Source organism: Eleutherodactylus coqui, chromosome 2 (genome assembly GCF_035609145.1).
Source record: "Eleutherodactylus coqui strain aEleCoq1 chromosome 2, aEleCoq1.hap1, whole genome shotgun sequence".
Taxonomy (NCBI): Eukaryota; Metazoa; Chordata; class Amphibia; order Anura; family Eleutherodactylidae; genus Eleutherodactylus; species Eleutherodactylus coqui.
In genome coordinates this window covers 99718577-99731867 of record NC_089838.1, presented here as the reverse complement: position 1 = coordinate 99731867, position 13291 = coordinate 99718577, and the positions used below count along the sequence as shown (strand labels likewise).

Genomic DNA, 13291 nt, shown 5'->3' with positions numbered 1-13291 from the left:
AAATAATCGATTTTTTTGAAGATTCAGGATTTTTTATATAACAATAATTAAAAAAAACACACCATTTATTTGTTGCATGTTAAAGGGGCTGTTCACCACTTAACTATTGATGACCTATCTTCAGTAGTTGAGTTCAATGGGAACAGTGCCTACATTACCAACCCAGGCTGCTGCAATGTATACGGAGCTGCCTGCTTCCTGTTCTATGCACATTCTCAGCAGTCTGGCAAATAGCTGATTGGTGGGGATTCCGAGTAGCTAATCTCCACCTGTTAACTATTGATTACCTATCCCGAGGATAGGTCATCAGTGGTAGGCAACCACTTTAAACATATGGCAGTGTGCAAAAGTATTAGGCGAGTATGACAAAAATGCTGGAAAGTAAGAATGCCTTCAGAAATAGAAGTGCTAATAGTTTGTTTTTGTCAATTAACAAAATGCAAAGTGAATGAACGAAAGAGAAGTGCAAATCCCATCAATATCTAGTGTGACCACCCTATACCTTCAAAGCAGCATCAATTCTTCTAGATATACTTGCAAAGAGTTTTTGAAGGAACTCGACAGCGAGGTTGTTCCAAACATCTTTATCATTAGAATCATTAGCTACGCACTAGAGATGAGTGAACGTACTCGTTTAGGGCGATTTCGCAATCGAGCACCGCTTTTTTCGAGTAACTGACTACTCGGGCGAAAAGATTCGGGGGGCACCGGGGGTGAGCGGGGGGTTGCAGAGGGGAGTGGGGGGGGAGAGAGCTCCGCCCTGTTCCCCACTGCTACGCCCCGCTCCATCACGCCGCCCCCCGGCCCCCTGAATCTTTTCGCCCGAGTAGTCAGTTACTCGAAAAAAGCGGTGCTCAATTGCGAAATCGCCCTAAACAAGCACGTTCACTCATCTCTACTACCCACATTTGGTATACTGGTAACAGCTGTATACTGTGCAAGACTTTTAGCAAATGTATATAATGTGCCTCAAAACATGAAAATGAGGAAAGGAAGGGGGTGTTAAAGGGGGTAATTACTGTATATTAATACTGATTGATGACATGTCTTCAGGACATGCCGTCAATATGGGATTGGTTCTGGTCTCACTGCTGGGGTCTATTTTTTTAAATTGCTGTTTAAATAATGCTCTTAATGTGTCCAATGCTGGTAGATACAAGCCAAGTCTTGTACACCGATTCTTATTGTCCAGCCTACACAATACAGGGTATCACCTCCCTGCTTGAGCACCAGAGGTTCCATATGGTGTGGAGATGTGGGACCACCAGCACTGGAATTAGCTGGAATCAAAAGAACAGCCTGCGGTGCGACAACAGCTATATAACAGCAATATGTAGACACAGTAGTATTTTGGTAAATGATTGCAAGATTGCTATGTCTTGTATGACTTAATATCTGATTGTCAAGCTAACAGAATTTCCTTAGGCTTACTTTGTGTATGTGATTATGAACATTTTCAGATTGAGAAACTGGAATCTGAAAATAATCGTCTACAACAAGAACTACAAGACGCTAGAGACCAGAATGAGTTGTTGGAATTCCGTAACCTGGAGTTAGAAGTAAGACTGATTCATGAGAAGATCTTTTATTTTCACTCCGTTTTTCTAAAAAATTTGTGACATTATTAAATTAAAAGCATGCAGAAAAATATAGTCCATATACGTTATTTCAATAGAAGAGTATTTACAGTAAGGATGATTTCCCAATCTACACCTCCGAGGCATGTTTTTTATGTATTCCACTGTCTAACTATATAGTCATATGGAGGCATATGTCGCCCATAGACCATTGTTTTTCATATATCATGAGCACTTTCCCAATTTCTATGTAACGTAGGGCAACTGCAAGTCAGGTGAATAATGTCCATTTCTGTATATGAAAGATTGAGTTCATCTTGATATGCAGTGTTGAGCGAACCGAACTTGTAGAACCCTTTTTCAGGTTGACCTTTGCTAAAGGTTTAGTTTGGCATGAACCCGAACCGTGCTTTTAGCAAAGTGTTTCCTTTAACAGGGTTTACTAGTTCAGTTCACTCAACACTAGAGATGAGCGAGCATACTCGCTAAGGAATAAGCCAAAAAAGAAATATGGGCTCACCTTACCAGCAGTATCTTCCAATATAGCAGGAAAATCTGAATTTCAACGGGAGCTCCGTCCTCAAGCAGCTGACGGCAGACGGCTAAATTCCATATGAAGAAAAATAGAAGTGGAGAGGAGCTGCTACCGTTAAAACAATTTCATTCTTTATTAAATAAAAAGCTGAATGCGTTTCGGCTACAATAGCCTTTGTCAACTCGCTAAGGGCAATTACTCGATCGAGCATTGCCCTTAGCGAGTACCTGCCCGCTTGGAAGAAAAGATTTGGCTGCCGGTGGCGGGCAGGGAGCGGCGGGGGAGAGCGGGGAGGAACAGAGGGGAGATCTCTCTCTCCCTCTCTCCCCCCCCCCCCGCTCCCCCTGCTCACTGCCGCAACTCACCTGTCACCCGCGCCGGCAGCCGAACCTTTTCTTCCGAGTGGGCAGGTACTCGCTAAGGACAATGCTCAATCGAGTAATTGTCCTTAGTGAGTATGCTCGCTCATCTCTACTCAACACTGGTTTTAGAGACAGTGCTAGGGATTTTGGTAAACTTTTAGCTCGGTTTAACAAATGCATACCAAACAAAACCTTTTTGCAAAAGTTCAGCTAAATGGTTGAACTGAACTTTTCAAATGTTTTCTCATTACTATTGATGATGGCAATCTGGCTGTGATCAGTGCATGCCTAATGCTCCCTGTTTTATATCTGCTCTTGTGACCCGGTATTGTCAATAGTGGAGTTATTTTATATGAAAATCCTATCTTACTTTTGGTCAGTAGTTTATAGAGCTCAAATGTATTTCAATTGGCGGAACGCCCCAACGTAAATGTATCATTGTCTGCTTTTAGAAGCTGCCAATTGTAGCAGAGAACATACAGTACATGGGTTACTTAAATAGGACTCAGTATTACGTTTAAGTCTGAATTAAAAGATACATTTTAATAATAGCTAAAAAATGTATTATACCATGTTCATTCAAATAAATATGGACTTGCAGGGTCACTGATATTAACTGGAATGAAAATCTAGACAAGGGTTATGTCTTTTCAAGTTAATGGAGCTTGGGGCATCTGGATGTTAATAGAATTGTTGCAGGGTAGTGGCACCTACGCTGCCACAAATTAGTTAATATGAATGGTGCATTGTGTTAGCTTTATTTACACCATAGTAGTACATTGTAGTTAAGACAGCGTAATGCGGTAAATGTCAAGTTGTTATGTGCTACATCAGTACATAGCCTTCATTTCCTGGCCAATCAATTCAAGCTCACCCCTAGTATTGGCATATTGTGCAGAGCAATGCCTTGACAAGGACGGCACCACATACCACACTCAAACTCAAATCTAACCTTGGCCCATATTAACGCTCAAATTCTTCAAATGGGTGACTTACCTATATAATAGGTAATAGGAACTAATGATATATATGAACTATAATAGGAATCAAGAAACATTGATTCAGTTTATGAGGGACTTTTGTTTTGTGATTTTTTTTTTTCTTTTTACAGGAACGAGAACGAAGGTCACCTCCATTCAATTTACAGATTCACCCATTTTCTGATGGAGTTAGTGCCCTACAGATTTACTGCATGAAGGAAGGTGTCAAGGTATAGGATGATCATTGTATAGACATGTCATATTTATTAAAAAGTATAGATCAAAACATATTTAAGCAACACTTCTTCTATTTTACATTACTGTTCTTTTTTTAAGGATGTCAACATACCAGATCTCATCAAACAGCTAGATATTCTGGGAGACAATGGGGTGAGTAGTTCATTAGTTATCTTTACTTGATGCCCATGAACAATCTCCCACACTAAACTCACTTATTTTTTCATGTCAGAATCTAAGAAATGAGGAACAAGTGGCCATTATTCAGGCGAGCACTGTGCTGTCGTTGGCTGAGAAGGTAATGTTAAAATATTAATCAGTTCTGGTGGTCTTCTGAGGCTCGTACTAATTAGAGTTTAGTAATGCTTAGAAGGTATATAGTCCTAATGAGTTCTCATACATTATTTATAACTACCTACGGCACTTAAGAATATACAGTATACAACATTGCTTGGATGATATTTCTTATATGACAGCAGAGAATGTTAAGGGCCTCCTTGAACCAACTCTCTTAAATTATGACTTTAGTTAGTGAGTGGCAAGAACCCTCAATGTGAAATACACTAATTGCTGAAAAAAATAATGCACCAAGAAGAAGTTGTCGGAATGGAGCAAAACTTTATATGTTTGAATGTAAATGATTACAATATTAGAGTGAAAGGATGATTTATTGGAGAAAATGGTACAATTCAAAGAAGGCTCTAGTACCAACATAATGAAACATGCTGGGGCATAGGCTGCCAAAGCTGGTGTCCCAGCTGGTCTCCTAAATGCTTGATAGACGATAAATATGCTGATTACGAGGCCAAGAAGGTGTGATAACCAGATGGAGGCATTCCTGGGAAACCCTTGATATGTGTAGACAAGCATTATCCTGATGAACAATGGAAGCCCTGTCATTAGAGGCCACATGTGCAGCTGCCGGATTTCCAGAACATATCGCTCTTAGTGTCCCTTGTAACACTACTAGGGGTGGCCGACTGTCATATGCTATGGCCACCCTCCCAGATCATCACACCAGCAGTTGAAACAAAGAATCACTTCACAGCAAAAGCAGGACTGAGGAACTCACCTCTAGGTCTCCAGACATGAACATGGCTGTTGTCGGCTCCCAAACAGAACCTGGATTTGTCACTAAAGACAAGATGGTTCCAGTCTGCAGCAGTCCATGTTTCTAGTCCACAACATCAACACGGTCGCCTTTAGTTGTGGTGGAGTGTTAATGACAGGACATTAAATTTCCTTCTGCTAAATGCCTGAAAATGGTCTAGACAGAGAAAGGGTTCTGTAATAAAGATGCCATCTACATCTGGATGGGGGAAAATGAAACTGTTGGATCTACTTGTGCTTCTTGGGGGATCAAAGGATTCTCTCTACTGGTGGTCTGTCTGGAGGCATATTCAGAGCATGCTCATAGTGTGGAAAACATAGAAACCGGGACTAGGGAGAGGCAGAACGCAGCCAGCCGGGAGTGGGAGGGATAGAGCCGACAGCAGTCACTGCCCGGTACTACTGTTAGGTTGTGTGGCTGGAACCTCTAGTTTTATAGGTTTCCAGGAGCACACCTTTACAGGTGGGGGTTAATTGAGCTGGCTGGGTGTGGTATTCTCAAGGCAGCCAATCCATCTGCTCTGCTACAGTGCCTGATGCCTGACATTGTTCCCTGTATGTCAGTACAGTGTCTGACTCTCTCCCCTTGGTGTGAGGACACTGGCGCTAGCTATGGTTTATCTGTATGCATGTGAGCTCTGAGTGGGGTTTCTGTGTTGGGGTTCTCTGTCACCCTACAGCTTTGCATTTATGCATGATGTGTGGTGCGTATCTGTGCAGATGTCCAGACGTGTGTGAATAGTGTTGTGTTTATTGGGTCTGTGCAGGTGCCAGACAAGCTCTATCAACAGTCCAGTTCTATCTTGTGTGCAAATCCCTGGGGTATTGGTGTGAACAGCGACATGTTCAGTGTCTGTGTAGGTTTCCAGACATCAGGTGTGAACAGTCCTGTTCTGTGAGTTGGTGTGAGCTGTGTCCTGTCCTGCTGTGGATCGTTTGCCATCCAGGGATAGGTAGGTCCCTAAATTCCAGCATGGGGTCATCCTTATTGGGACAATTGCCCTGCTTGCAGGCAAGTTTTCACGTGGTGGTTGTCCCGTTAGAGTAGGGATATGTTATCTCTGCCCACGAGAGCAGTTCGCAGTCCTACCTTAGTGTTCAGTATGCATTTTGTGTGGGCTTATGTGGACTACAGTCCTGGTTTCTATGTTTACCACACTCCAAACATGCTTGTAATGCAATGATGAATATGCCATGTGCTGCCCAGAGCCTATTTGTCAGGTGCATGCCCTCACATAACCACTGCTCCCAACACCTCTTAACAGCTTGGTCAGAACAACCTAAATGGTGGAAAATTTGCTGAAATGCCCATCCTGCTTCTCTCATTCCAATGATGCGCCTCCTCTCAAAGCTTGTTAATTGGGAAAAATGTCTTTAAGTGTGTTGCAGAGACATGTCCAGCAGTCAATGACCTTTCAAGAAGAGGTGCACTGTGCAAAATAGCCCCTGAGAGCCTTTTTATAAGGCAATGGGGAAAGTACTTTTATGACCTCTCTTGGTAAGATACATTGTCTAATCAGAACACATCTGTACTCATTTACATATCTGCCCAAAAAATAACTGCATGCTGAGTTTTACAGCAATCCAACATTTCTATCTGGGTGCATTTTTGTCAATGAGTGGAGTTCAGAGAACTTTACTGTCATTATGGTTTAATCATCTACAAACTATATAGGTTTATCATTTATAACCTGAATTACTGTTATGAGAAGCAGTGACAATGGTTCCTGGGGAATTTGAGGGCATTTCATTTTCTATGCCTAATGTTACTAATATACTTACTATTATTTTGCTTTGTATACAATGGCGAATAGGGTCTTTCAAAAAGACATTAAAGTCAATCTGTGTTGAGGCACTTGCAAGTATATGGATGTTTTAAGTGTCAGGAGTAGTACAGTAGATAGACAATTAGATTTTCTGTATTTGATCATGGCTTCCACTCCTCACCATTTATAATAGTAGTAGTAGTCGTCCTTCACAATGCATGCAGTCATCTTAATTCATAGGAATGTGATCTTTCAGTGCTCAAGCAATCTGTAGCACATGGATTTATTATGATAACTCGCTTGGATACAGATATTTACTAAGTTGTTTTTCTAATAACATTATAATACATTATACTATGGCAGGTATTTATAAATATGCCTTTTCAGTATATGGTATCACATGTTCATAATATTTAATCATACTACACATAGCACAAACTAAATAGATAACATTATCATTAATAAATAAAATAAGTAATTAAAAAGCCGTAAAGTATACATATAGCTATAGGCATTCATGCAAAAGTGGAGAATACAGTCACTTCACAAAATTGCAGCCCTGCAGTCTCCTTTATGATCACATTAAATTCATGTTGAGTCATTGAGAGCAATGCTTCTTTAGTTCTTATTAGGTTTGTATGTTTCTTGCCAAAAACCAGGAGTATATCCCATCCTAGGAACGTAGAAGACCCCTTCACTATATTCCATAGTATTTGGTTACTTGTGAAACTTTACAAATGGAAGCCTGCCACCTTGTGGCTGAAGAGCAATTTACTCAACAGGGGTCATAACAAAGAACTTTGTCAATTAAAGCAAGAAACTTACTTATAACTACTGTATTTGTGTTTGCCTAAACGAGTTTTTGTAATTTGGTGCAATTCTTCTTGTGCATCTTAACAGTGGATACAACAGATTGAAGGAGCTGAAGCCGCACTTCATCGGAAGATGATGGAGTTGGAGAGCGACATGGTGAGCAGATCTCAAATGAGGACAATTAATTACTATTATGATCTACTTACGATCCTCTGGTACGACTTTCAACCGCATCGGAGGATCGGCAAGTGTTTCCTATTGTTTTCAATGGGAAACTCGCATCGCACGGCGTGCGATGTGTTTTCCTGTCTGATTGAAAACAATTGGTCAAAGATAGGACATGACGCATTTTTTTCCTGCATGGTGCGAGGAAAAAAAAAACCAAAACGCTTATGTATGTGACCCCATTCAAATCAATGCCGCTCATATTTGTGCATCTCGCAATGCACAAATCTCGCGTGTTTTTTACAGTTGTGTGAAAGTGACCTAAGGCTAGTTCCACACAGGCGATCATGATTTATTCCGTAAAAAAATTGCGGCAAAATCGTGTTTTTTTTTCCTCGCAGTGTTTGAGCGTCAACGCTTCTTTTTTTTTTTTTTTTAAACATCACTGCCACTCTCGATTTTCTCGCAATTTTTTTAGTGCGAAAGTCAATAGGTCTTTCTAATGTTAAAAACGCATCGCATCACAAAAAAATCGCAAGTTTGTGCTTTGTGGTGCAATAAATAGGAGGCTCCATAGTGAAACATGGGAGATAAAACAAAAACGCAAAACGCAGAAAGATAGGGCATGTCACGATTTTTTTCCCCTCAACATCGAATGAGTGAAAACATCGCAAATGTGAAGAAAAACATTGAAAAACATGTGTCTCATAATTCTGCATTTTTACTCGCTCTCGCATCGTGTGGAAATTCTTCGATTTTATAGCCCATGTGAAACCACCCTGAGGAGGAGATGTCTGCTCTCCTGATTTGTCTGTTTAAGGCTAACTTCACACGATCATTTGCAATATGGGCTCTTGAATCATAGCCCGATATTGCGCTCGCCATCCATGTGAATACCCCACAGATGAAAGGCATTTTTATATCAAAACAGAGACGGAGAATCGCTAAGTTTCTCCCATTGTTTTCAGTGGGAGGCCTCACATCGCATCGTATGCACTTAGCACGTAGTGTGATGCTGCCACTGGCCCCATTGAAAAGAATGTGATGCAAGAGAACGCAGAAAGATAGAACATGCTGATTTGTTTTCTGCATCGATCACGGTGCCATGCAGGAAAACATCGCTCATGTGTATGACCCTATTCAAAAGAATGGGGTTCATTTTTGTGCAAGATTTGTCCACTTTGCAGCGCATAAATCTGGCGTGATTTTCTCACCCGTGTGAAGTCAGCCTAAGGAAAGGTTTGCATTCTACACATAAAAACTGTTAAGGAGGGTTTTTTTTTACTTTACTTTGTGCCGCCCAACTTTTATTCCTCAAGTCAATGTATAAATAAATGTATAATTAGGTGTTACTATTCCCCTTGCCAGTGAGACGTGGTCCCGCACACCCAGACACTGTCCAGTCAGTGTGAGTATATAGGGACATGCCCTGAGGAGTGAAGAAAAACAGTTGTCAATTATTTATTCATTTCCAAGAGGAATATAATATTGTCAATAGTAGATTTGAAAACGGATAATTATTAGAGATGAGCGTGCACCCAAATACTCGAGTCCATGTTATTCGAGTCGAGCTTTTCGTAAAATTCGAGAGCTCTACTCGAGTAACGAACCCCATTGGCTACAATGGGAGACTCGAGCATTTTTGTATGTGGGACGCCGGATCCCGAGCTTTTTTTTTTTTTTTACTTGATTCATGTGTTCTCTCTCTCTCTCCCCAAAAATTTGCCATTGACGCACGTGGGCCCAAAACAGGCACGTCACAGCAGGGAGGAGCCAAAAATTGGGGCGGGGTCGAACACGGCGTGATGCTCATTCGAGTAACGAGCACCATCGAGTATGCTAATATTCGAACGAGCATCAAGCTCGGCAGAGTATGTTCGCTCAACTCTAATAATTACCAATGTCCCACACTTGTATTCTCTCCTCTATACATTGTGACTGGTCTAGTTTGCTATTAAGTGGTCTAGTTTGCTATTAAGTGGTATCTTGACAACCTTTTGGATTAGCATGAGGTTTTTCAGTATATAATGATTAGAATAATGTTAGTTAATATTTTGTTCAGCCGACTGACCATGAATCAAGCGTCATATTTCATTCCCATAGGAGCAGTTCTGTAAGTTGAAGGGGTATTTGGAAGAAGAGCTGGATTACAGAAAGCAAGCCCTGGACCAAGCATATGTGGTTTGTATTTAGTGACAGCATATTACTTCAGTCATCAATGCAGTGTATATTAAAGGCTAAGGGCCCTTCTACACATAATGATTATTGCTGGATTGTGGGATTCTGATAATAGTTCAGTGTAAACACTGTCAGCGACTGAACAAGGAACAATAATTTGTTTGCACATAGTTCGGCATTCAGTTTCTGCAAGCATACATTACGTGCACAAAAAAAGACAGAATGGCTGAAATAAGAGAAAATAGGTGATGTTCAGCCCATGAATACAAGCATAATATACTGCAAAATACGCTACGCCCATGTAGATGAGCCCTTAGTGCCGCTGCTGGAGAAATTAAACACTATATAATGTGTGAGCTGATTAGCTCAGGATCGCCTTTGCTGGGTCAAAGTCCACATCTTCCAGCAAACATGGGATCAGCAGTAGATTTTTAAACTGACACGTGGCCAGAATTATTAGCACAGGTATAACATAAAACAAACATCTTGCCTGTTGGGCACTAACTAAGGCCACCTGTGCCTGTCTGGCAACCCCAGCATACTTGTCCGATGGTCTTCTAATCTGTACTGCGGGTGGCCCAGCCGTCGCGTCGGTGCACATGCGCAGTGCAGATTATGCTGCGACATCGCTAGGCAATGACGCAGATCTCGCGACCTTTCTGCAATGATAATTGTGGAAGGGCCGCAGGTCGGATGGCTTCCATTGACTTCCAATTTCTCCAGAAATTCGCAATCAATTTCCACTCGTGTAGATGAAATCGCCTTCTGCCAATGAGCGGTATTTGCTGCGGAATCCCAGATGCAGACACCCACTCCAGATTCCGCAATGCAAATCCGCCCGTTTGCAGGCAGCCTAATGCATAGTAGAACCCTGTCTACCAGCTGCAAACCAAACAGACTTTGCAACTATTCAATACAACAGTAGATAATGAAGATGGAATAATACCTCTGCAGTGCCACCTGTTTTCAATTCTCAGCCATTGTTATAAAGACTTATATAAAGACTCTGATGTTGATTTGCAGGAGTGCTGCCTTCCAATAGGTGGCGCTGCAGAGGTATTGTTCCATCTCCCTTATTTGCATATTTCCCAGGGGAGCGTGCATGGCCTAACAAGTCTCCTCACTCACCTCCTAGAAGTCTCCTCACTCACCTTCTAGGTGCTCTCCTTAAGGAGAGAAGACACCGTTCCCGACACACAACAGTAGCTCACACAGACCTGTGTTCCTCAGAGATAGTGCTCTTCTGGATGTTCTTAAAAACCCATCCACAAGATAAGTTACCTAGCACTGAGACACTCCCTGCTACTCCACATATGGCAGAAACCTAGGTGATACATACCTGTCTTCTGTAACCGCACCTCCATGCCTGTCATTTAAATCAATAGATGTAAATGGACTACCCAGGTCCTTCAGGGTACTAACCACTATTTGCAGTGGCTCTCTACTGCAAATACATCGAATATGTTGTGTGGAAAGAGATTTTGCCAAAACAAAAAGTACTAAAATGATTGTTACCTCCATTGTGATCATTTTACTGTATGCAGTAAAGTAAGCAGGACTAAAGGCTAATAATGGAAGTCTACAAGTGATCTTCATATTCTCTTTTCCCATTGACCATTGACTGAACAGCGAATCCAAGAGTTGGAGGCCACTCTGTATAATGCATTGCAGCAGGAATCGGTCATTAAATTTGGAGAGTTACTTAATGACAAACAACAGGATGAACTCAGAATGGCTGTGGAAAAACTGAGGCGGCAAATGTTACGGAAAAGCAGGGAATTCGACTGTCAGATCCTGCAGGAGAGGATGGAGCTTCTCCAACAAGCTCACCAGGTGAATAAGGGCAGAAAGTGGTATAGTTTATAACGGAAACATTCTGAGGTTCGGACCCAAGTGTCCTTCTGTGACCAATGCCACACAAACATTGATAGAGATTATAGTCCTGCCCCTCATTCCCATCATACATATCCCATGTGCCAGATGTGTGATAGGCTCAGTTCACATAGTCTTTTGCTCTAAATTGAGATTTCTGGCAGGAAATTGTTTGAATACCCAAAAGCATCTTTCAAACAGAACCCGCAGCAGAATCATTCAGTTTGATGACGTATACGGAGATGTTAACTTTGCAATCCAGTTGACCGGGGTTCTGTTAGTTTCTATAGTCAACTATGCAATTGTGTCTTCCAAGAAAAAAGATGAAAGCGACTAGAGCCAGTTAGACTTTCTTGGTAAGGACTTCAAAGGAACATCTGGTCCCAACTCTTTAGCCTTAAGAAAAACAGTAAAAAAATGACAAAGAAAACTCTGTGAACGTTCTCTAAAATGTTGTGTGAATGCAGACTTGTCAAACACAGACCGAGGGCTACAATTATCTAAATATATTGGATATTAATAATATTAACCCTTTCCAATCCACTGTCTGACGTCTGAAGACATTATGATTGAAGGCTGTACAGCTCCGATGTCAGGAGACATCCGGCAGGGTATTCTTACTGTATATTACTGGCCGCTCTGTTGTCGGGGGCCACTCCAGCATGTCCCATACCACAGTACTGGCTCTAGCCAGCAGATGGCACCATTGTATAATGGCAGAAAGAGAAAGCCCCCTAGGACACCTGAATCCAAAATTGGATTGCAAAGGGTTAAAGGTGTATTATTAATTTCAGCAAATAAAGCCTATTCACTGTAACATAAGAAGTTCTGCAATTTTCTAATAGAATTTATGTAACAATATTTTAAAATATTCTGCCATTTGTGAGATTTTTTGCACCTCAGATTACTCCTTTAAGGTGCATTCAAGTGTTGAGGATTTGCTGCAGATTTTATCACAGGTTTTGCTGCAGATTTCATCCTTTTAATTGGATTCAATTTGAAAGGGTGGAATCTGCTGCAGATCTACGCCAAAATTCGCAACAAAATCTGCAGCAAATCAGCAATGTGTGAATGTACTGTAAAAGTAGTATTTCCCTCTCTGTGGCTTCACAAAGTAATAGAACCCCCTCTGTGCCCCCTTATAGTTATTGAACCTCCCCTTGTAGCAATACAGTAATAAATTGTAATAAAGTCCCCTTTGTGTCCCTTAATAATACAAGAGCCCATTCCGTGCCCCTTTATAAAGTCCCTTCATGCTCCCTTACAGTAGTAGAAGCCTCCTGTACCCTCTTATAGTGATAGAGACCTCTCTGTACCACTGTATAGTAATAGACCCCTGGGCCCCTGCCTTCAAACTTCTAGCGGGCAGTCAGATCAAGATGGGCTACACTCCACATGGTGTTGTGTGATATGACTCTTAGGCAGTAGCATTAATGATGAGGAAGTTAGATTTGTCGGTCAGAAGTTTAGGCCTGGGGGCAACCGTCATGGCATCTACTGTGGTGGGGGGGCATCCTTCTGAGCCCCTGTGCAGCTGAACCGGCTGTACACACATTATGTCCACCCTTGGCTGCTATGCTGTATTTAATATGTTAAAGTGGTTTTCCCATGACCAGTTCAATTTTCAAATCAGTCTTCCCAAAATACAAGATAAAGTCCCTGAGATACCACCGGTAAAGTAAGATCTCTGCAGCTC

At 41.6% G+C, this 13291-nt stretch overlaps 1 protein-coding gene across 1 annotated transcript in view; it reads left to right on the top strand.

Moving 5' to 3' along the window:
- JAKMIP2 (janus kinase and microtubule interacting protein 2) overlaps window positions 1-13291 on the top strand; it is a 111232-nt gene that overhangs the window by 86318 nt on the left and 11623 nt on the right. The window contains exons 14-20 of the mRNA XM_066591266.1: window positions 1461-1559; window positions 3586-3684; window positions 3791-3844; window positions 3924-3989; window positions 7468-7536; window positions 9649-9726; window positions 11353-11556. Coding sequence (XP_066447363.1) covers window positions 1461-1559; window positions 3586-3684; window positions 3791-3844; window positions 3924-3989; window positions 7468-7536; window positions 9649-9726; window positions 11353-11556 — 669 coding nt within the window. The remainder of the gene's footprint in view (window positions 1-1460; window positions 1560-3585; window positions 3685-3790; window positions 3845-3923; window positions 3990-7467; window positions 7537-9648; window positions 9727-11352; window positions 11557-13291) is intronic.